The sequence below is a fragment of the Wolffia australiana genome, chromosome 13, assembly GCF_029677425.1.
Source record: "Wolffia australiana isolate 7733 chromosome 13, ASM2967742v1".
In the NCBI taxonomy this organism is placed as follows: domain Eukaryota; kingdom Viridiplantae; phylum Streptophyta; class Magnoliopsida; order Alismatales; family Araceae; genus Wolffia; species Wolffia australiana.
Genome location: NC_135847.1, coordinates 16,229,959 through 16,251,567, shown reverse-complemented (window position 1 = coordinate 16,251,567; position 21,609 = coordinate 16,229,959). Strand labels below are relative to the sequence as shown.

Below are 21,609 nucleotides of genomic sequence, written 5' to 3'. Positions count from 1 at the left end.
TGGTTGTGCTTGTAGACCGATCCATCCGTGCCCTGGACACCACCTAGAGGGAATTTATATATGAAGTGAATTTTTTATCGTCGTTTATAGGCGTGGAGCGAGCATAAATATTGATGGAGCGCGCCCAAGCATCATCGACAACGCGTCATCGAAGCCGTCTTCACCGCCATCAGCATCACCGCCGGTCCGTGTCCAGCCCGACCGGCATGCCAAAGCGTCTGTGAAGACGCCCGGGTTTAAATACCCCGGGTAGAGCACTTTCGTGTCTGTATCACCGTGTTTTAATTATCTGTTTTCAGTCATTTGATTTCATGTTCATGTTCATCATGAAGAGTTCACCATACTCGTCATGATGCGTCCGTGTCGTTGCATTTTATCCGTCATTTATTTTGAGTCGTTGCGAGTCATGTTATTATTTCCCCATGCTTTTCATTTCCAGTGTTGTAAAAGGGGTCCCTTATTGGGCCCCTATGTGTATTGTGTATTAGGTCCATCATGGCCCTATATAAGGCCATGATGGACCACGTTCTCGTTAGATCTGGAATTGTTTTTTTGTTGCAGTTACTCACCATTCTAGATCTCAACCAAGAGATACAGAGGAAGAGAGAAGGGAGGAAGAAGAAGAAGAAGAAGTGCTAGCAGAAGGGAAGGGAATCCAAAAGGACACCATACCAGTGCCTCGTCCTTGCTGTGTCATGTATCCAAAGTTCTGGTGTGGGCCCTAGTTGCCGCCGTCTCCCTGCAATGAGATTCCACAACCAGATCAAAGTTCGCTTGACGATCCGGGTACAACTTCCAGGATACAACTCGCATATTCGACGATTAACGCCGCACCACACGATAGATAACGCGTGTGTCCATCGCGTTCAAGTCGTTCAGTCAACCATCTCAGGAGCCTCATGTTGCGACAAGCAAAGAAGTGTAGACCGCCTTTGGGCACGGTGCAGACTACTCATGGTTGACGTTAGGGGAATCTTGAAGACCGCCTAAAGGACTCAAGGCCACGGCTTGAAGATTACTTCTGATTGTTGTGCCTGATTGTCTATCGGTTGGACGGTAGTGTTTCTGTCACACCAAATTTTGTTCCTCGTGCGGCGCCTGAAAGTTTCCCCGTAAAAAAAGTCTCTAGGTAGAAGGTCTTCTAGTTGAAGCTGCTCTGTAGAAGCCATTCTGAGGTTTTGAATTGATCTGTCATCATTCTGCTATCCACCTGATCGTTTGCTCGCTTAACCTGCCACGCCAATCTGGTTGACTTGAAGGGCGTGTTTCCCTGTTGGAATACACCCCTTTCCCGCCAACATGACGATCACCCCTCCTGTCTTCATCGGTGCTCCTATCACCCTCGTGCATCTGATCGCCGCTCGCACTTGCCCCCCTATCTAGCTCGGTGACGACCCATCCTAAGGTCAATCTCGCCGGACCGGGCCAATTGCTTGAACCCCTTCTCAGCCGCATGCCTCTTCCAATTCCCTCTTCATCCTCGAAGGCCTGCGATCTTCACCACTCCGCTCTTGCGCCTGCCACCAGTCAAGCTATGCCAGGAATCTTCCTCGCCTCCAATCTCCTCTACTACGCTCCTGTGCTGCGACACTGTCGCCAGTCGAGCATAGCTGTATCCATCAACGACACATTTTCTACCTACTTGCCCGCATCAACCTGTGGCCAACAAAGACGCCGACGACAAACACCACTACCAACGAGGTATGCCATTCCCTTGCTCGTTAGTTATATTACTTCTTACAATATATTTTCGACTGTGCTCCATCGTGCTCGAGCTAGATAGGTGAGTGAGTTACTAATAAAACTACAAGTTGAGCGTCACGTAACGGACGGACTAAGTCCGTCCGTTACGTGTGAGCCCCTACGGATTTATTCCGTTCGGCGCCGGAGTCGCCGTCGTCACTCCGAGAAGGGTCAGAAGGTCTCAGTCATTGTCATAGGTCGCCGGCCTGCAACTCAGAATTCAGCGAATCTCCCCTCGTCGGCCCCAGCACGTACACTTCACCTAGGTCAATTCACATCCCGTAGTTACATTCACTTAGTGAATTTCCCCGTTGGACGACGCCATCGACGACCTCCGACATCAAATATCCCAATTACACTTGGATCCTACACCTCCACACCCATCCGCCACGGAAAATAAAAAAAATACATGAGTGTACCTAGGAGGTGCTTGGAGAAGGTCGCTCATGCCGATGTTGTAAACGGTCCCTCGCAACAGTGATGGTGCATGGAGTGTCTGAACATCTTCTCACCTTCGACAAGTGTTATCGTTGAGGTGTGTGGCAGGTACATCGGTCATGCAAGAGGGAGAGCACTCTCGCCTCTAGTGCTCCATGCAATACGCCAGTCATAGGGGCCATCCTATGATAAGGTGTGACGCGTACAAAGAGCCGGCAAGCCAAGACGCTCAACGCAGTGGCAACTACAAGCTGTCCGACGGAGTTCTTGCCACGAGGAGTAAAGACTAGAAGTGGTTTGAGTGCATACCACATGGTTGGCAAGGGCATCCGTAGGCTGGCTGTCCTCGCACAACTGGTGACGGATGCTGATCAAGTGGGGGCGGCACCTTATGATGTCATGCTATACCTATTGCAACTGCCATTGGGAGTAGGTACCTGCACGGAACATGTTTACTAACATCTGTGAGTCTGATTCTACGACGACATTGTGGAGATTTTGTGCCTCGTAGAGGAGCAAACCATCACAAATTGCCATAGCCTCAGTTATTGTGTTAGTTTGAATACCATAAAAGACTAAAAGGTAAAGATAATACTCCCTGTATGATCGCGGAGGATACCACCCCTTCCGGTTGGTCCCGGGATCCCTTTGACCGCACCATCCACATTCAACTTGAGGATGCCAATTGGCAGTGGGTACCAATGGATAAGCTGTAGTCAAATGGTGATGGGGGCGAGGGTCACAGAAATACCCCAAGTGTGAAGGAGATCGCATGTAAGGGCTAGGCTACGGGTGAGGGCCGATATGAGATGGTGGGTGCGTCGTATCCACTATCGGACTCGTTGCATGATATCCAATGATCTCATGGGGGTCCCTGCAAAACGAGAAGAATTTTGCCCTTTCCAAATCTCCCATAGTAAGTAAGCTATGGTGACGTGAAGGAATGAGCTCCGCTTAGAGCGTGTTAACGGGAGGAAAATCTTGCCAAAACACTCTAACGGTGTTAGAGTAGAAGGGGTACATAGTATCGGGCATGAATGATGTATAATTTGGCACCAACAGTCAAGGGATGTCTTATTATGGAAGAAAAGGTGCTCCATAGTCTTAGCCTGAGGAGATGCAGGGTAACAATGGTAATGTGAACTGAGGGAGTGATCATAAGTCGAGAAGCCAAGATGCATGAGTCTTCAGAGGAAGGAGACACGAGTGATGATTGCCGGATGCCAGATGCACGACCTAGAGCTGGGTGGGATATTTCTCACGAAAATGCTCCCAAAAAGATTGATAGGAGAAGGACCCATCGAGGGTAAGCGTCCAAATAGGACGATCTTGAGTGGTCCCAATGAGAGTATTCTGGGCATGGGACAACATGTCTGAGGGGAGTCCATACTGCTCCCAAAGGTAGCGCGTGTTGCCCGTGAGAAGCTATGGCACGGTCATTCGAAGGCGATGGGGTCGAAGTGTGGATGATGGGCTAAGGGTGCATTAGCTAGCCATGTATCATACCATGCACTAATCTAGGCGCGATCGACATGCCAACGTGTGACCTTGGCTATGGCTAGCCAATGTCATTGCCAAGTCCGCCATCTGCGATGGCCCAAGATATCTCTCTCTACGAGCTAATTTGTCATACTTGGCTAAGATTAAACTTCCCAAGGGGGAGTGCGTAGTACGCATACGCCACATGAGCTTCTTTTGAATCATGTCGTGGACGTCCTAAAGACGTCTAATCGGATGACAAGCTTTCTCCCCAAAAACCCAGTGGTGGCGAATCTCTTCCTTGAGGTGCCCCGACCAGTGGTTGGATGAAGCCGCAGGCGATCCCTCGCGTGAGCGATCAGCCAAAGACTTCCTCCATCAATATAAAAGAGGTGGGTGAGATGGGATCACCTTGCCATAGACCTCTCCTGGCCGTGAAAAAACCTATGGAGTGTCTGTCCACCAAAAGAGAGAAATGATTCACTCTAATGCAGGTATCCACAAGAGCAATGAACGCATCGGTGAATCCAAAGTGGCGTAACACTTTGGTAATGAAACTCCACTCTACTCGATCAAAAGCCTTCCCCAAATTCAGTTTGACGATGACATTAGAGCCCTGAAAATAAGTGTCTAATGACTAGGCTAACTCGTGAACGAGCATGATACACTCATAGATCTGTCGACCCTTGATAAAGTTTCTTAAAGAAGTCTATCAAGGAAGGTTCCAAGTCAATTTCTAATTATCTTGGATGTAACTTTATAGCATACATTACAAAGACTAATAGGGCGAAAGTTTCTAAAAGAAGCTAGGGTGTCCACTTTTGAAATAAGCGCCAAAAAAGTGGATTTTCAACTTCTAGGTAGGACTTTACGTGTAAAGATATCCTTGATAGGTAGGAATATTTTGTATATTTAATTTCATAGAAATTATCATAAATGCATATTATTTTAGCACAAGACTATATTTTATTTTTAAAATGAACTCCTGATGTTTCCCAATTCTCTTGTAAATGTGAAAGTTAACAACATCAAGGCCGTAGCTTAAATATTTTTCCAACTCAGAAAATAGTTTTTGGATATATTTAAATATTTTAGGAGTTCATTATATTTTTCAAATGATATTATGATTTACCCCATATTAGGTATTTTTTAGAATTCTTACATTACATTTAAAAGAAACAATTTATAAGTCAGAATATATATTATTTATTTAATCTGCTTTACCAAATGTCACTACTTGATGATTGGCATCCACTAATCATTGGTGGTGACCGGTGATTATGTTGCTTTCATATGTACTTAAATTCATCCTTTTTAACCTAATTGATAGTGCAACCAATATAAAAGATTATGCACTTTTGGGAAATAATTTGGGACGCAGCGCCCATGCGTAGAGGCTGTTTTTGGTTGCCAAGGGAAGTGATCACAATTTTTTTTCACATTTTCTGGAGCGGTGGTGCTTCGTTTTAGCTGAAGTTTTGTGTGACACTCTAACACAAAATTTTGTGTCCAACGGACATGGGGTGAGGGAAATCCCAATGCAAAAAAAATGAAATCCCGTGGAAGGAGGTGTCAAGGATGAAGGCTTATATGTCATATGTGCCACGTGTGATGACACGCAAGCCACAACACAATGGGTGTCTCGGAAAGTTCCAGAAGCGCAAGAGCACCGCCGGACACGGATCCCAACTCACACGGAGCTGTCCACTCAGAAGAAACACAAACAAGAGACTGTTTCTCCTATAAATCAAACCCCTGTGTAACCCCAAAACATCGATCATCCAACAACAAGCATTTCTTCTTTCCAGTTATTTCATCTTTCTCCTTCTTCTTCCTCAATCACACTCTACGTTTCAATCAAGCTCTTTCGTCATGGTATCAGAGCCGAAGCAGGAGCCTATGGCAGAAGAACTGCTTCGGAGCGAAGGAGCAACGGAGTATTCGTCATCTTCGGATGACTCATCGACAACCCCACGGAGAAGAACCTTTGACAAGGGTCCTATCAGAGTGGCAGCTACCATGGTACCGCCAATCAAGCTCACAAGGGAGAACTAAATTGTCTGGAAGACGCAGGTAGTTCCCACACTTACCTCCCATCGATTAATGTCACACGTTCTGGAAGATCCGCCATCAAAAGCCGATGATCCAAGCGGACGATGGTGGTATTAAGACCAGTATGTGATGTCGTTTCTTCTCACATCCATGACTGAAGAAGTAATTGGAAGTGTAACTGAAGCCAAGACGGCAAAGGTCATCTAGGACACACTGGCGACAGATTTTGCCTCAACCGCAGAAGCAAGAGTCCAAGAGTTACTCGGGAGGTTGCCCACTCAGGTCAAGGGAAACTTGAGTTTAGAAGACTATATTACTCAATTTCGTTCAGTCAGAAGCTCTCTAGCAGCAACAGGCGAACAGGTAGACCAACGGACCATAGTACGTGCTTTCCTATGAAGTCTCGGTCCACAGTATTCGGCCATCATCACGACGATTCGAACATCGCCAATACCGATAACATTTGAAAAAGCTATATCGCAACTACGGGATCATGAAGCCATGTTAATCCACCATCAAGCCATCAAGGAATCGACCTATTTCCCAGCAGTTGCTAATCTCACTCAAGCACAACCGGGAAGTCCAAGCACCACGAAAGGTAAGAACGATAACCCAAACAAGAATCGAAATAACTTTGGCAGGGGAAACTGACGTGGACATGGACGATCGAATTCACCAAGGCCCCCACCGAAGTGCCAGATTTGCTTCAGAACCGGCCACCGCGCGTTGGAGTGCTATGAACGCTTCAACCGGACATACACGCCACAAGATCCACGGGAAACACCGCTACGACCTACGACACATGCCAGAACCATAACAAGATACCAGCATCATTCGAGCAGGCATACCGACCACCTCCCCCAAGCGTATAGCACTACAACGTTGGTCACTCCCTCCATGTCCTCACCCTACTGGTACCCCGACAGTGGGGCAACTCATCATGTGGCAACAGATCCGAATATGCTGATAGATCCGCAAGTCTACAATGGACAAGACAAACTCTACATAGGCGACAGGTCAGGTTTGCGGATTCATCACCTTCGCCATGCAAGTCTAAATTCCTCTTCTAGAAAGCTGCATCTTAACAATGTTTAACATACCCCATATATTACTCGCAACCTCTTATCCGTTCGACAATTTACAGCAGAAAATAACATTTTTTTAGTTTCATCCATCTCACTATCTAGTTAAAGACAGTTCTAACGGACAGGTGTTACTCAAGGGCAACCTTGAAGACTGCATGTATCAACTACAGCCACGACCCCAAAAGACAACACTCATCAGCGAACGCAGTTCTCAGTCATTTGGCACAAACGTCTCGGTCACCCTTCTTTCTGGGTCCTCCAACAAGTCATCTCCAAGTTTGGTCTTCCATCCTCTCATCTGCCCAAACGGTATGTGTGCACCGCCTGCGTCATCTCTAAGAGCCACAAACTTCCATTTCCCCCTTCTCCTTCTCATGCCAAACAACCTCTTCAACTCATACACTCGGATTTATGGGGACCATCCCCGGTTAAGTCGCATCTCAATTTCTCCTACTATGTAATTTTTATCGATGATTTTAGTCGCTATACCTGGTTTTTTCCTTTAAAATTGAAAGGAGACGTGCTCTCCACATTTCTTCGCTTTCAAGCTTTGGTCGAACAATAGTTTGCATCCAAAATTGGGGACTTTCAATCAGACTGGGGAGGCGAGTTCCAAGCGCTCCACTCCCACCTTCGCAATTGTGGAATTCATCACCAGGTCTCGTGTCCTCACACCCCTCAACAAAACAACACCGTCGAGAGAAAGCATCAGCACATTGTGGAAACGGCTCTCACCTTCTCCATCACACCAATCTTCCGCCAACACTCTGGGATGAAGCAGCAGCCACCGCCACTTACCTCATCAATCGTCTGCCGTCGCCACTGCTCCAACACAAATCACCCTTCGAGCTTCTCCACAAAGATACGCCAAACTTCTCCATGCTTAAATATTTCGCTTGCTTATGTTTCCCACATCTTCAGCTTATGTCCCACACAAATTATCACCCAGGTCTGAGCATTGCGTGTTTCTTGGCTACAGCGCACACCATATGGGTTTTTGCTGCCTCTCACTCCAAACCGGAAAGCTATACATTTCTCGCGATGTGATTTTTGACGAAACTACCTTCCCATGTCTCACATTAGCAGCGCCTCCTGACGCAACGCCGCCTAACACCTCTCGTTGCATCCTCGGGCCTTCACCCCATCCTACAACTCTTCCCTTATCAGTTGTTCCAACCTCGCCACGTCCTGCTGACTGCGGTACGTCTCCATCTCCCACGTCACCAAGAGTATCTATCTCAACTCAACTACCTGTTTCACCTCTATCCTCTATCTCCACGCCTCAAACCCCAGCTGATTCACCCCCCGCTAAATCAGCTTCACCTACTTCCTCCGCTATTCGCCCTACACGATTCCTTCGCGATCTCTATGACCGCACCCTACCCATCTCCCCTCCTCCTCATTGTCTGCACTCCACATGTCACCCTATTGAACCTACCACCTACGCCATTGCCGCCTCTCAGCCTCCATAGCGCCAAGTCATGCTCGACGAATTTCAAGCTCTTCTTCGCAACAAGACTTGGGTTCTCGTCCCACCGCCTCCCTCCGCCCGTGTTCTCGGCTGTAAGTGGATATTTCGCCTCAAGCCCCACCCGGACGGCTCTGTTCATTGTCGTAAAGCCCACCTCGTTGCCCAAGGATACCGCCAAATGCTTGGGGTGGACTTCGCCGAATTCTTCAGTCCGGTCGTCAAAATCACTTCCATCCGATTGCTGCTTGCCACCGCCGTCTCGGGTTAATTGTGAATCCACCAGTTGGACGTCACCAATGCTTTTCTTCATGGCGACCTTCAGGAAATGGTCTACATGCGCCAGCCTCCAGGTTTCATCCATCCTCGTTTTCCATCTCATTTGTGTCTTCTTCGCAAATCCATTTATGGTCTCAAACAGTCCCCTCGAGCCTGGTTCTTAAAGCTTTCTTTTCATCTTCTCCGTCTTGGTTTTTCCGGCTCATGTACCGATCCATCTTTGTTTTTTAATATTACTCCTCACTCTCGTCTCTACCTTCTGATTTACGTCGACAATTTTCTGGTCATCGGCTCGGATCGCCAGGGGGTAACCTCTTTACTCAACTCTCTCCTTCACACCTTCGCCATCCGCGATCTTGGTCCTGCACGACATTTTCTTGGTGTTCAATTAAGTCCTCATCCGCAAGGTCTCGTCCTTTCTCAATTCCACTATTTAACTACAATCCTTCACCGTGCCCACATGAACGATTGCAACCCAACGGTCACACGCGCTCCAACCTCCCAAGGAAAGGCCGTCGACAGCTCATGTGACGTCACGCTTTCTCGCCAAGTAGTTGGCGCTCTACAATATCTTTCGCTCACCAGTCCGGACATTTGCCACGCCGTCAACAAAGCATGCCAATATATGCACAACCCAAGACCGGAGCACTGGAAGAATGTGAAGCATCTTCTTCGATATTTAAAGGGAACTTCTAACCTCTCTCTTATCTACTACAAGGACTCTAATTCACATTTAAACGTGTTTAGTGATGCTGATTAAGCAGGTGATTCCGACGATAGACGATCAACAAGTGGGTATCTCATATACCTTGGCCGTAATCTAATCTCGTGGAACTCCAAGAAGCAAACGATCGTCTCCCGCTTGAGCACGGAAGCAGAATATAAATCAATGGCCAACGCCACGTCAGAACTCATATGGATCAACTCACGCATGAAGGAACTACAGATCACCACCACCGACACTCCCACATTGTGGTGCGACAATCTCAACGCAACTTACCTTGCCCAAAATCCCGTGTTCCATGCACGCATGAAACACGTGGAAATCGATTTTCATTTCGTCCGAGAATGAGTCGCAGCAAACCAGTTAACAATCAGATTCACATCCAGTCAGAATCAACCTGCTGGTATTCTAACTAAAAGTCTGCCGAAGCAGCCCTTTCTCCGCCTACGTCCGAAGATCAACCTCCTGCCCTCACTGAGCTCCCAGGGGCGTGTCAAGGATGAAGGCTTACACGTCACACGTGCCACGTGGGGCGACACGCAAGCCACAACACAACGGGTGTCTCGGAAAGTTCCAGAAGTGCAAGAGCACCGGCGGACACGGATCCCAACTCACACGGAGCTGTCCACTCAGAAGAAACACAAACAGGAGACTGTTTCTCCTATAAATCAAACCCCTGTGTAACCCCAAAACATCGATCATCCAACAACAGGCATTTCTTCTTTTCAGTTATTTCATCTTTCTCCTTCTTCTTCCTCAATCACACTCTACGTTTCAATCAAGCTCTTTCGTCAGGAGGTTCCCCGAAACTTCGAAATGATTTTCCCGAGCTCTAGGCCTCCATTTGACATGAAATTTTGTACTTAGGACTCTCTCAATGCAGGTACAGGTTCACTGCAGGGTTTGAAACACCAAGTTTGAAGCCAATCATTGGAGAATTTTCAAAGCTTTCAGGGCATGTGTACGCACAGAATCAAAACCATGACTCTTCATGCTAATCAATGGCAGATTTTTTGGAAAAGGAGGGCAAGGTTGGAGCTTCAGCATAGGATTGAAGCTTCAAAATATTAGACTCGGATTTTGACCCAGATTTATTGGGAAACATGCGATTCCATGCAATGTTGGAGATCTGTAATGAGGGTCGAGTATGGTAGATATAAAATAATGGTCCATATTTCTCCAGCTTCAAATTGTGCTATCTAATAATCAAGAAGAAAATTTGGGCTAATTTTTTTAGGGTAGTTCCATATTTATCTCCTCTATCCATGTACATAAATTGACTGCCCATCCTTCAAAAAAGGCACCCTTGGATATTGTTCTTAACTATGGTTATCCGAGTGATTGTCTCATTCCATATCTTATTTGGGTCCGTTCTTAACTTCCAAGAGTGAAGTATTAAAAAAGCGATGATTTGATGAAGACTCATTCGGAGAAAGCACCACTGGCCTTGTTGGGCACGTGGTGAAGAGGCTAGTAAAATGTTTGGTCTTTCCATACTTGTGTTGCTACCATCGCCACGTCTACGTTGCCCTGCACATGCGCCATCGCCACATTCGTCTCTCATGGCTTTCCTTTCCCTTCCTTAGTGGAGCACCTTACTTCATTTAATATCCTGACCTTTTTCTATTGTCCCCGGGTTGATCCCAAACCATACAAGTTTATTATTTAGCATTGCTTTGCATGACGTTCCTGGATTTTGATAACGGGGCTACTCGGTTTTGCTTTATTACAACTCAGGTAGACAGTACTTCCGTTCTCCAAAGACAAATAATAATCACCGATGATCATCATTTGAATCATTTGTGCGGGACATTGGGTTTCTATTTATCCATTTCATCATACACGAGAAAGTTGCCTAGGGCCTGCTGCCGCGTAGTAGTCCTGCATCACATACGAAAATAATTACCCAGTTTTCCTAAGCAACCTATCGCCGACATAAGATGCAGCCTGATTCCTCCGCTGTGCCACGGCTGCTTCTTCTCTCGCTCCTTGGGAAAAGATTAGATCAAATACTGCTTGAAGGGCGTCGCACCCTCTCTCTCCAAAAGGACTAAGAGAGAATAAAGAGATGAAAACTTAGCAAGAAACTCTAGAATTCTCCCTGAAAGAACACCGTTCAAAAATTGCTCTTATATAAAGCAATACATGCTGGCTAGGTCATATGGACCTTGCCAGGCGTAGCAGCTGAAGTTTGATCGATTAATAGCAACCATATTTACAAAGATGATCTGAGGGACAAATCCAAAAGCTACACCTTGAAAAATGGGAAAGAGTAAATGCAAATATATATATAAAAATACGGCTCCGGGGATCGCTGACTCCACCCAAACTTTTGACGTCTCTTTTGTTCCTCCTGACGTCAAGGATTGATAACCAACACTGTTGCTTCTCCAGCTTATTTGGATGTTATTTTCCTAACGGCATAACGAATCACCGATTCATACTGGGAACAGGTTAGGGAGAAAAATAACAGTTAACGATATCTCTTCCATACCTTGTAATTTGGATCTTCTGGGCTATTTCCATTCTTGCCCAAAATCTTCAAGGATGAAGAACCATTCTTAATCATGTGTGCCATGTCAGGATGTCACATCCGACACGAAGGGGCAGAAACTGCAATTTCCATGGAAAGAAGTTCTGCCCAGTAGTTTGAGAGGCATGTATATACCTGCTAGAATTCCGTCGGTTTGCATCATGGTAGACGCGCTGAGATTTGTTTGTCGGCGTCTGGGAAGACATCACGTCGCATGAAGAGAAGGCCACATGAATCGAGATTCACAGTGGCTCTTATACCACGTAAAATATCCAAAAGAAAGAGAGGAGGAGGTTGTGTTTAGAAGTCCAAGTCTTGACGTATAGTGATGGACAATTTGGAAAGAGAGGATTGGTTACGGATTTGGAAAGTTTACTACGACTTCCTTGACTCTGGAGTGTGATTGCGATATTGTCCAGAGATGACCATTCGTTACAGTGACGTTGGCGATACAGTAAAATGTCATTGGTTAGGACCAACAGTTGGTCCCATTCTGTCAGAAGAGGACTTGTTTTCCATTTCTTTGCGTCTTCTACAGAAACCTATTTTTTTTCATTAATGTCGTGAAAAGAAAACCCTTAAAAATCAAATCGCCGACATACTTTGATTCCATAAAACCTAGTGCATTGTAGAAAGCGTCAAACAAACGAAGATATTAAATATTATGGAATGGCTGCAACTCAAAGTTAAGTTGTTCAATATAAAAATACGGCTCACAATACCATTTGACCAAGTGATTAATGCATGAATACAAACAAAGGCGAATTGAGGTTTTTCTAAATATTATCTACCGCACGATTTAAGATGATTTCAGTAGGATTCAGTAAATGACAGATCTCTGAAGTCCAGAAAATTAATTTTTAGTGAGTTTACAGCAATCCCCTACGCACTAATTGCGCGCACAAAACTACCTTAATAGAGGAACTGAAGCGAACGCATAAATCCAGTTGTGGAGTTTTACACAAGAGCCAAGGAAGGAAAATTTTACTGCTTCGATCGGTCACAAAAAGAGAAGGAGAAGCAAAGAACAAAAGTAGAATCGGCGGTGATGGGTGACGAGTGAACAGCGAAACGAAGTTTTAAGTCGTCGTCGTAGTCGCCAACGAAAGGTCTCTCTCTCTCTCAATCTCTGAATCTCTGAATCTCTCAGTCTCTCAATCTCTCTTTGTCTCTCGCTCGCTCGCGCGCAGGCGCGCCAATTCACGCACAGTGGCTCAGAGGCCGACCCAGCGGACCCAGCGGAAGGGGCCGCCGACCTTGAAGGGGAGCTGGTAGTCTCTGACCACGGCGGGGTCCCGGCGGGCCGCCTCCAGCTCGGACCATATGTACACGCCCCGCTCCTGCTTGCTCCCCGGCACCGTGTTGTCCAGCACCGCCGCGATCACGAACGCCACCACCATGTGCAGCGACAGCACCGTGTTCACCACGTAGTTCACCTGCCCACGTTGGTTGCCTCTTTTCAAGAACAAGGTGTGTGTTATGTATGTGGAAGGGAAGGGCGTGCACGTAAGTACCCCGCGGTATCCGGTGCGCAGAGGGCCGCGGGAGGCGGCGGTGTAGGGCTGGAAGTAGCTGGGCACGGCGGCGCTGGCCCCCGGGACGGTGCCGAACTGCTGGACGTAGGCCGGGACGGAGAGCGCGAAGAAGAGGGAGAGCCCCACGATGATGATGTTCCGGGAGCTGCCGGCCTCGCTGTAGCGCAGGTTGGAGAGGCCCAGCGCCGCCAGCATCGCCCACATGAAGCACAGCAACGCCGCCGCCACCACGTCCGGGATGGACGCGATGAAGCCCCCGGCCTTGCCCACCAAGGACAGGACGATGAGGATCACCGCGCCGACCTGGACCGCCCGCCGGCTGCCCATCTTCGTCACCGCGATGGTGTGGACGTTCTCCGTGAGCGTCGAGGAGCCCACGCCGGTGCCCCACAGCCCCGCCAGCACGCCCGCCACGCCCTCCATGCCGATGCCCCGGCTGAGCACCCCCGCCGTCGGCGGTCTCGCCGCCACCAGCAGCGACGACGCGTGGTACGACCCCACCTGCGCGGCGCGTCAACGCGGGCCCGACGAAGAAGAAGGGCAAAGCCACACAGATGGATAGACAAGGAGAGAACGAGCGAGAGAGAGAGAGAGCGCACCGAGTCGACGGAGGCGACGATGGAGGCGACGCACATGACGAGGACCATCTTCCAGTCGAAAATAGGGGTGCCCCACTGAAGGGGAAAGGGCAGGCGGAACCAGGGCGACGACCTGAGCGCGCGAGAGGTGTCTGCCCGGCAGTGCTTCATCCTCGGGACGTGCCGCCGGCAGTGCTCGGACACCGCGTTCGACGACGGCACGTTCGGGTCGCAGCCTCCGTAGCTGTACGCGCCTACCTCCGTCAGCAGAAAGGCCACCGCCCACGTTATCCCTAGGCTCAGAGGCACCTGCCGCCACCACCACCATTGAGAATTAGAGATCAGCCCCCTCGGCATACGACGTAGGATCATGTTCAGAGTCCGTCAGTGGGTCAGTCTGAAGCACTCACCGCGTAGATTAGGAACACTCGGCGGCCGAGCACAGAGATCCGACGGAGATACTGCAGCCATCGCCGAGAAGAAGGAATTCGATGAGTAAATGGGCGGGATGGGAACGCTGGGGGGTGCAGCTCGGAGGACTGACAGACAGACTTACCAGGGAGAAGACGATGACGAGCAGGAGCTGCAGCAGGCCGATCTCCAAGCACATGCCTACCCGGGTGAAGCCGTAGCTGAAGAAGGAGAGCCCCACCGCCGCAATCGTCGGCGAAACCACCACGGGATTTATCAACCTGGCGTTCGTCTGTCGCTGTTAGAAACGAGAAAGAAGCTACAATTGGAAGCGCAAAGACACCAACAAGAGAGCACACCTCAAGAACACGGAAGCCAGGCCGCTGTATCCCATCAGCGCTTGGAAGGCGGAGGAGATGATGATGGACCCCTGGAGCGCCCTCATGATGTGCCTGAACTTCTGAGAACGAAACGCGGGTTGGGAAGAAGAAGACCATATACCAATTTCAAAGCCCCCCCGAAATTGGGAAATGCTCTTGGCGGAGCAAAAAAAACTAGAGACTGCGGAGCATGTAAAAATAAGAGAAAAAATGACGGGGGAAAGAAAGCAGCAGCGGAGGCAAAGAGAGTAGAGAGAGTTGGGAAGTGAGAAGCCTTACATTTTCGGTCAATCCGAGAAACTGAGGAGAATTGATCATCGCCAGCGCGGGGGCCAGATAGACGAAGGAGGGGCCGTGAACGAGGGGCAGCCTCGAGCCGAAGAAGGAGTTGAGAAGCGTCGCCAAACCGGAGACGAAGAGCACCGTGGACACCACCGCGGAGGTGTCATCCTGCGTCCACCCGCACCCGGTCAGCGGACCCATGCCATGCCCGAAACGAGCTGTTAGTCTGCGCCATCCAAACAAGGAACGAGCAGAAAAGACCCAAGGACCAGAAGCGCTGCTCACGTAGGTGCCGCCCATGGCCGGGACGATGACCAGGGGAATGAGGATGATCGAGCCCATCATGGAGAGATTGTGCTGCAGTCCGTAGAACGGGATGGGAACTGCGCGCGGCAGAGGAAAGACGGATAAAAGAAAGAAGAAGAAGAAGCGTGAGTCAGATGAGTGCAGTGTAGGGAGATTCGGGGAGGGAGATGAATTCACCGAGGCCGGGAGAGTCTCTAATGCCGTAGTTGATGTGGGGGCGCCGGCCCACGAAGTCGTCCTCCTCGGGAACCTGGGGCAATGAGCTGGGCTCCTCCTCTCTTCTGGGTTTCTGAGGCGGCGGATCGGGCTTCACGGAGCCATTCGCACCGACCCCCGAACCCTTGGCGGCGGCGGCGGCGGCGGCGGGTCCGCCGTCTGCGACTGCGACGCCATCGCTGGTCTTCCTCCGCCGTGGAGGTTGGTCGTCCTCGGGGGTCCGGGGCGATGGTCGCTCCCTGCTCGCGGCCTCGCCGTTGGGCGGCGCCGCCGCGGCCGGCGGCGGAGCGTGGCGAGGAGGAGGCCTACCGGCCTCCAGATCGGGCACGAGCTCGGGGGTCTTGGTGGGGCGAGCGAGGGGTAGCTGACCGGAGTCGCCGGAGACGGACTCGCCGGAGACCCGTCCTTTGAAGCCCGTCCTCTTCGCCCACGACGCCGGCGGCATTGCCGGCTGGCTCGCTTCCGCCGGCACGGCGGCGGGCCGCGGCCGGCGCGGGGGGTTGCCCTCGGTGCCCGACATGGGCTAGGAGTGCATGCCTCGGCGGATCTGGCCCGGAGAGAGAGGGAGAGAGACAGAGAGAGGGAGAACGAGCTCGCCCCTCAGAAAAGAAGAGGGGGTGGGTGCGGCGGATTCCCCCTCCGGGTTGGAGGGTTACAGTGACTGCGGAGAGCTGAGGTAGAAGAAGAGCAAGAGCGCGACCACCGAGGGGAGGAGAGAGATAGACAGAGATAGATAGAGCTTTAGAGAGACAGCAAGAGAGAGAGAGAGAGAGCATCCGCCAGGGTGGGTGGGGACAATCGACGGGCGATAATTAAACTCGATTTTTTTTTCCAATCCAGCCCGAGACCGACAGGGACAGCCAGAGAGAGAGAGAGAGTGATAAGTGATAGATGCGCGCACACGCACACAGAGAAGAGTCTCACCGAGGAACGAGTGGATCGATCATGAGCGGTACGCCCGTCGCGTTCGGGGGGCAGATCGATGCGCCATTAATTGTCATTTTTTGTTGCAGTGCTGTTCGACGACGCGCCGTCTTCGAACAGGACAGTACGACAACCCCCCCCCCCCCCCAATTAAAATTTTAAAATCTGCAGTAATTCAAAGACTCTCTCTCTCCCTCTTCTCTCTCTGGGAGCAGAGGAGAGCAGGGCAGCAGATTACGCAACCCACGTTGACTCCTCCAGACTGCAGTCCATGCCCAACAGCACAAGATCTCGACTTTTTCCCTTGGAGCGGCGGACCAAGGCCGTGAGAGTGGGGGGAACGACACGAGATCTCACTTGCATTCGAGCCGAAAGAAGACGGAAAAAATTACTCGGGGAAAAAAGGAAAAAAGAGAGGAGGGACGAAAAAACCCATCGTTCAGGATGATCATCTTCCAAATCGTCTTCTTGATATTGCAAGATGCAAAGCTCAGCTGCTAATCAGCGTCGGAGAAGAGGGCCAACCAACCAGCTCAGACGTCTGGGGAAATGCGCGACGACAGCGGGAAGTGCATGGACAGCACAGACAGCTCCGGCAGACCAGTGGCGGCGGTCGGGCCCTCCCCGGCTGCCGTCAGCGCCCTTGCCAGCGCGTTCATCCGCCGCGCCAGCCCATGATCTTCTCTCCTGCTTCGGTGCTGCCCGCGGCCTCGCCGCCACCTCAGGCTCGTCCGCCGCGCCACCAGAGGAAATCTAACCGAGTCGGGCGAACTCGCCCAAGTCGCGGCGGAATCACTTACCCCAACAGTCGCCGCCGGCGACCGTGCTCCCGCCTTGCTCGTCCACGGCTGCGGGAGCTTCGACGGTAGAACCTACACCGACGCGGATATAGGATAGATTGATAAATAAACATATAAATGATTTGATCAAGAGAATGGAGCAAAGGGAAGTGAAGAAGCTGACCACCGAAGCTGGCGGCGAGGAGAGAGACAGGGACAGAGACGAGAACCCATTCTTCCTGGGCTTGTTGTCCGTGTCTCGGGGAGAGACAGTGCCGAAGCTCGACGGCGCCGCGCCGCGGTCATCTTCTTCCTCTTCTTCTTCTTCTTCTTCTTCTTCTTCATCGTCTCTCCTTGCTTCCCCTGCGTCTCCGCCGGGCGAGGTCGCGGATAAACCTTCGTCCTCCTCCTCCTCCTCGGCGGATCTCTTCTCCTCTTCTTCCTGCTTCATCTTCAACTCGAGCTCCATGTCCTCGATGGCCTCCTCGAGACAAATCTCGGCCTCGATAAACTCGAGCTCCTGGTCGATCAGCTTCAGGTCCAACTCCGTCTTCTTCTGGCGGTCCTCGGCCCACTTCTCAAGGCCCTCGGCCAGCGGCTTGAACTTGTCCTCGACGGCGCTCACGACGCGCATCAGCCCGCTCTGCTTCTTCGGCCGCGCCGCCGCTCGCCCGTAGAACTCATCGAACCCCAGCGGTAAAAACTCCACCTTTTCTGGGTCAACCTCCTCCCCTTCCTTGAGCGGCGGCTGCCAGAAGAGCCGCACGCCGTGCTCCTCGTCCTCGATGTAGTTGATCAGTCTTCCGCTGCGGGTGTGGAGGATCAGCGGCTCCTCCGTGTACACGAGCTTCGACGGATCTTCCGGGTCCGGCTCGGGCTCTTTGTTGATGAGAACGAACTCCGGGCTCGTCTCTGCACAACAGGAGCAATTCTTGAACTCAATTGTTGAATTGAATTGTTGAACTGAATTGTTGAAATAGGATTTTCGCATTTGACAGTGTAATATTTCCCCACAAGAGAAAACAGAACAATGAGAGAGCCCCACCTTTTGACCACCAATATTCGAGCTCCGAGGGCATGGGGATTCTCAGGGGCGATTTGTAGAATGAATTTAACCACATTTCTCGCTCCGTATCAACCTCCTCGACGTAAGTCTTCCAGTAGTCGGGAACCTGGCAAGGTAACAGATAGATTGAATATGACCTTCCAGTCTACAGGGAAGTTCTTTATTATTTTGATTTCTTCGCTGAAGAACTTCAGAGTATGGGAAATGCTCGACAAGTGAACAAGAGGAAGGCACCTCGTAAAATTGGTTAATGAATCCAGGCGCCATCCACACGTCATCTTCCTCGTAAAAGTACGGGTGCTGAGGGTCGCCGTACGGCCCACGATCTTCCCTCACCACTGGAAAATTACAAAGGAGCAAGTAAGAGACGCGATGTATTTTCTTGATGAATAATGTTCCAAGTGGAAGAAAATCAAGCGACGTCTTGATGCGCAATCCAAACTCAGGTACAGTTTCTTGTTTTCCGATTCGCTATATAGATTAGAGCCAACGAAATTTTATGCCGACCTCTCGTTCAAGTTCCGTTGATTAAAGAACTGTTTCTTCGAAGAGTTTTCATTTCTCTATTAATCTACCAAGCTGATGATTTATGCTAAGGGGTTCCGGAAATAGAAGTTGGATCAAAGAATGTGCGTACTTCCATCTGGCTTGTTTACAAACATTCTTGCCTTGGCAGCCGCAACCTCCGCAATTCCTGCATGAAGCTGAAGTGACATATGCTCATCATGAATGTTCTGAGCAAGTGAAATGCAAGTAAACGCGTAGAAATCAACCACGTACCGCAGATACGTCGGCATCACAACCGCTTGAATCATCCACATAGTCCCCAAAGTAAAATCTTCCCTGTGTTTAGCGGGGTTATCCATTATCACAGAGTACAGCGCTATCGTATGATTATTAATTCAAAAATAAAGGGAATCGACACGACGGATTATCTGGGATTCCGCAAGTCCAGTTCTCCCCAAATGTACTCACATAGGTTATTTGTTCATTCACTTCATACACGCCGCATCCATGCATCCTGCCATGCTTCCATTGTCCAGCGTATTTGTACCGACCTTTCTCCCTGTTTTTTATTTCATTTAATGGAAGAGTTAGGAACACTCACATCAGCAAAGGAAACGAAGCGCTTCATCAGATACTTCCTCGAAATGAAAATTCTAAAATAACTTCAGAATATGAACTAGTGCGAGGGAGGATGTGGAAGCGTACGGTTTCCGGCCAAATAGTTTAACCCATTCATCCTTCTCGTAGAAGGGAACCTCAACGCGATTACCAGCCAAGGCAACGCTGTCTTCGATATCCATTTCCATCCACTTTTTATCCTCCGGGGACATAAAATCCCTTGCAATAATTCTGCCTTCAGCTCGCATTTTTGCCTCAAGCCTGCGAATATATGTATATAAACTTCGCGCCGTAGAAAAGAAAAGATCCAGGGATTGCATGAGAGAAAATTTGCTCATTTGCTGCAAACCTGGAGCCAGGTACAGGTTCAACAGAGGGAATCTCAACCTCGACGATGCCATGGCCTTCCATTGCATTTTGAAGCCATTCCCCTTCGTACCTAAGTAAAGAAACATCGTTATAAATTCTAAATTAAATAAAAAACCAAAGGAAAGTAAAAATATATCATCTAAAATGAAGTTTTCTTGTCTCCATTATTATTATGTGGGAAAAAATTCTTATCATAGAGAGGGATTCGGCAATAAGACGGACACTATGAAATTGACGTAAGAGAAGGATGGAACCATATTTAACGCCCAAGAGCCAACAGGCTGCTGGCCAAGAGTGCACAGTAGAAGTGAGTCAGTCGCCGGGGATAAGATGAAATCTCTCGACTGCCTGGGACTGAGGAACAAACATTTGAAAAACAAGGGGAAAAAGGTAGATATTGAGTTGAGGACAGTATTGAATGCAATGGCTATGAAGCATGATAAGTTAAGATACTGCAGTAGCCAACGCCCCCTTGTATGACATAGGACTCGACAGAACGGACATTATAATAGCTTCTTAAAGGCCTTGTCGATTGTAAGAAAACCTCCAATTGCCCAATTCCATAAACCAGAGCAGAACATTATTTCATGCGATCCAAACGGATACAGGATGACCATGAATGTAATCGAGAAAAAGATGAAAAATGGGAGATAACACATGAGCAAAGTAGGATGAAGAGTTAATCAATAGCAGGAAAAAATAGAGTGGGATGAAGTAGGATAACACCGACTATTTGAAGTAGTACCCAAAAAGCAATCTTGTTCACGGACACTCATAAGATAGGAGAAGGTTCAAAGTTACTCTCAAGAAAACTGACCTGACAAGACCTTGAGCCGCAACGTAAACGCCCTTTCCATGGGCCAAGTCATCCCAGACCGTCCCTTCGTACCTTGAGGGATTAGCAAGGTGAACAAATCAGCACGACAATTGAAAGAACGAGAAATGAGGAAGAAGGGGGAGGAAGAGGCAGGGGCACTCACGAGCTCCCGTCTTGGAATATATAGCTGACCCACTTGAGAAACTCCTCAATCCGGTCGAGCTCCTCGATGACAGATTTGGGATTGGAGATGTCGTGGTGGTTGTCTGGGATGGCGGGGAGGTGCTTCCGGTAGGGCACGTAGAAGGGTGCAATCGGGGGATCCCTGCCGGCCTTGCGCTCCTCCTGGACGACGTCCCAGTCCTCGTCGTCGGCCCAAACGGGATCCCAGCCGGGCTTGGTCATGTCCACGGGGGCGTCGGCCCAGAGCTCCATGAGGTCCTCCTCGCGCCACCGCTCGGGGTCGCGGGGGAAGTCGAAGAGGTCCTCGTGGTACACGTACTCCTTCTCTTCCTCCTCGAACCGCTTCTGCATCGACCTGCTCTCCAGCACCTCCGCGAACTGGCGCACCGTCGCCTCGCGCGAGTTCTCCTCCGCGTTCTCGCCCTCTCCACCCCCATCTTCCCCTCCGCCCGCGAAGCCCCCGTCCGAGTAATCCGAGTCGGAGTCCGAGTCGGAGACCTTCTCCCCCTCCTCCTCGGTAGCCATGGGCTCGGCGTCCGAGTCGGAGTCGTCGGCTGCCGGCGGCTGGTCGGCCATCCCCTCGGGGGCCTCCGCGTCGGAGTCGGAGTCGGCCGGTGCCGCCATCCCGCGGCCCCCCGCGAGAGCGAGAGAGAGCGGATAAGAAGATTAGACAGTCGCTCGCAACGAAGCGAGGACGGAGCGACCGAGTGGGTGATGAACAACACAGCGGGGCAGAAAGCGCCGAGAAGAAGAGATTGCCATCTCTGCTTGCTCTCTCCGTTGGGCCCAAATTCGGCCCAAAAAGGAATTCCCTCCTCACGGGACCGTTTCGCTCTT

General features: G+C 50.0%; 2 protein-coding genes across 3 annotated transcripts; both read right to left on the bottom strand.

Annotated features, from left to right (window-relative positions):
- Positions 1–12,765: 12,765 nt before the first annotated feature.
- Positions 12,766–16,244, bottom strand: NAT12 (nucleobase-ascorbate transporter 12). Of its 2 annotated transcripts, XM_078585164.1 has the most exons (9): positions 15,471–16,241; positions 15,273–15,370; positions 14,985–15,155; positions 14,685–14,785; positions 14,471–14,606; positions 14,325–14,375; positions 13,936–14,223; positions 13,316–13,837; positions 12,766–13,237 (listed from the first exon to the last, which is right to left on the bottom strand). In XM_078585164.1, exons 1-9 carry the CDS (start codon positions 16,027–16,029, stop codon positions 13,016–13,018), a joined length of 2,148 nt encoding a protein of 715 aa, XP_078441290.1. In that variant the 5' UTR covers positions 16,030–16,241; the 3' UTR covers positions 12,766–13,015. The 2 variants fall into 2 exon arrangements, with proteins under 2 accessions (XP_078441290.1, XP_078441289.1); XM_078585163.1 differs by having other exon boundaries at positions 12,766–13,837; positions 15,471–16,244.
- A 563-nt stretch (positions 16,245–16,807) lies between these two features.
- On the bottom strand, positions 16,808–21,505 carry EMB1211 (MORN (Membrane Occupation and Recognition Nexus) repeat-containing protein). The gene is made up of 11 exons (XM_078585162.1): positions 20,753–21,505; positions 20,590–20,661; positions 19,753–19,842; positions 19,491–19,664; positions 19,254–19,344; positions 19,059–19,121; positions 18,916–18,982; positions 18,513–18,616; positions 18,258–18,384; positions 17,397–18,124; positions 16,808–17,305 (listed from the first exon to the last, which is right to left on the bottom strand). The coding sequence occupies exons 1-11, from the start codon at positions 21,394–21,396 to the stop codon at positions 16,967–16,969; spliced, it is 2,499 nt and encodes an 832-aa protein (XP_078441288.1). The 5' UTR covers positions 21,397–21,505; the 3' UTR covers positions 16,808–16,966.
- Between the last annotated feature and the right edge of the window lie 104 nt (positions 21,506–21,609).

Coding starts and splice junctions, on each gene's coding strand:
- NAT12 (XM_078585163.1), bottom strand. CDS start 16,029: ATGTCGGGCACCGAGGGCAACCCCCCGCGCCGGCCGCGGCCCGCCGCC. Junction 15,156..15,272: donor CGGCCATGGGCGGCACCTAC/GTGAGCAGCGCT, acceptor GGGTGGACGCAG/GATGACACCTCCGCGGTGGT. Junction 14,607..14,684: donor CTGGCTTCCGTGTTCTTGAG/GTGTGCTCTCTT, acceptor GACGAACGCCAG/GTTGATAAATCCCGTGGTGG.
- EMB1211 (XM_078585162.1), bottom strand. CDS start 21,396: ATGGCGGCACCGGCCGACTCCGACTCCGACGCGGAGGCCCCCGAGGGG. Junction 20,662..20,752: donor ATATTCCAAGACGGGAGCTC/GTGAGTGCCCCT, acceptor TAATCCCTCAAG/GTACGAAGGGACGGTCTGGG. Junction 19,122..19,253: donor TGAATGAACAAATAACCTAT/GTGAGTACATTT, acceptor CGCTAAACACAG/GGAAGATTTTACTTTGGGGA.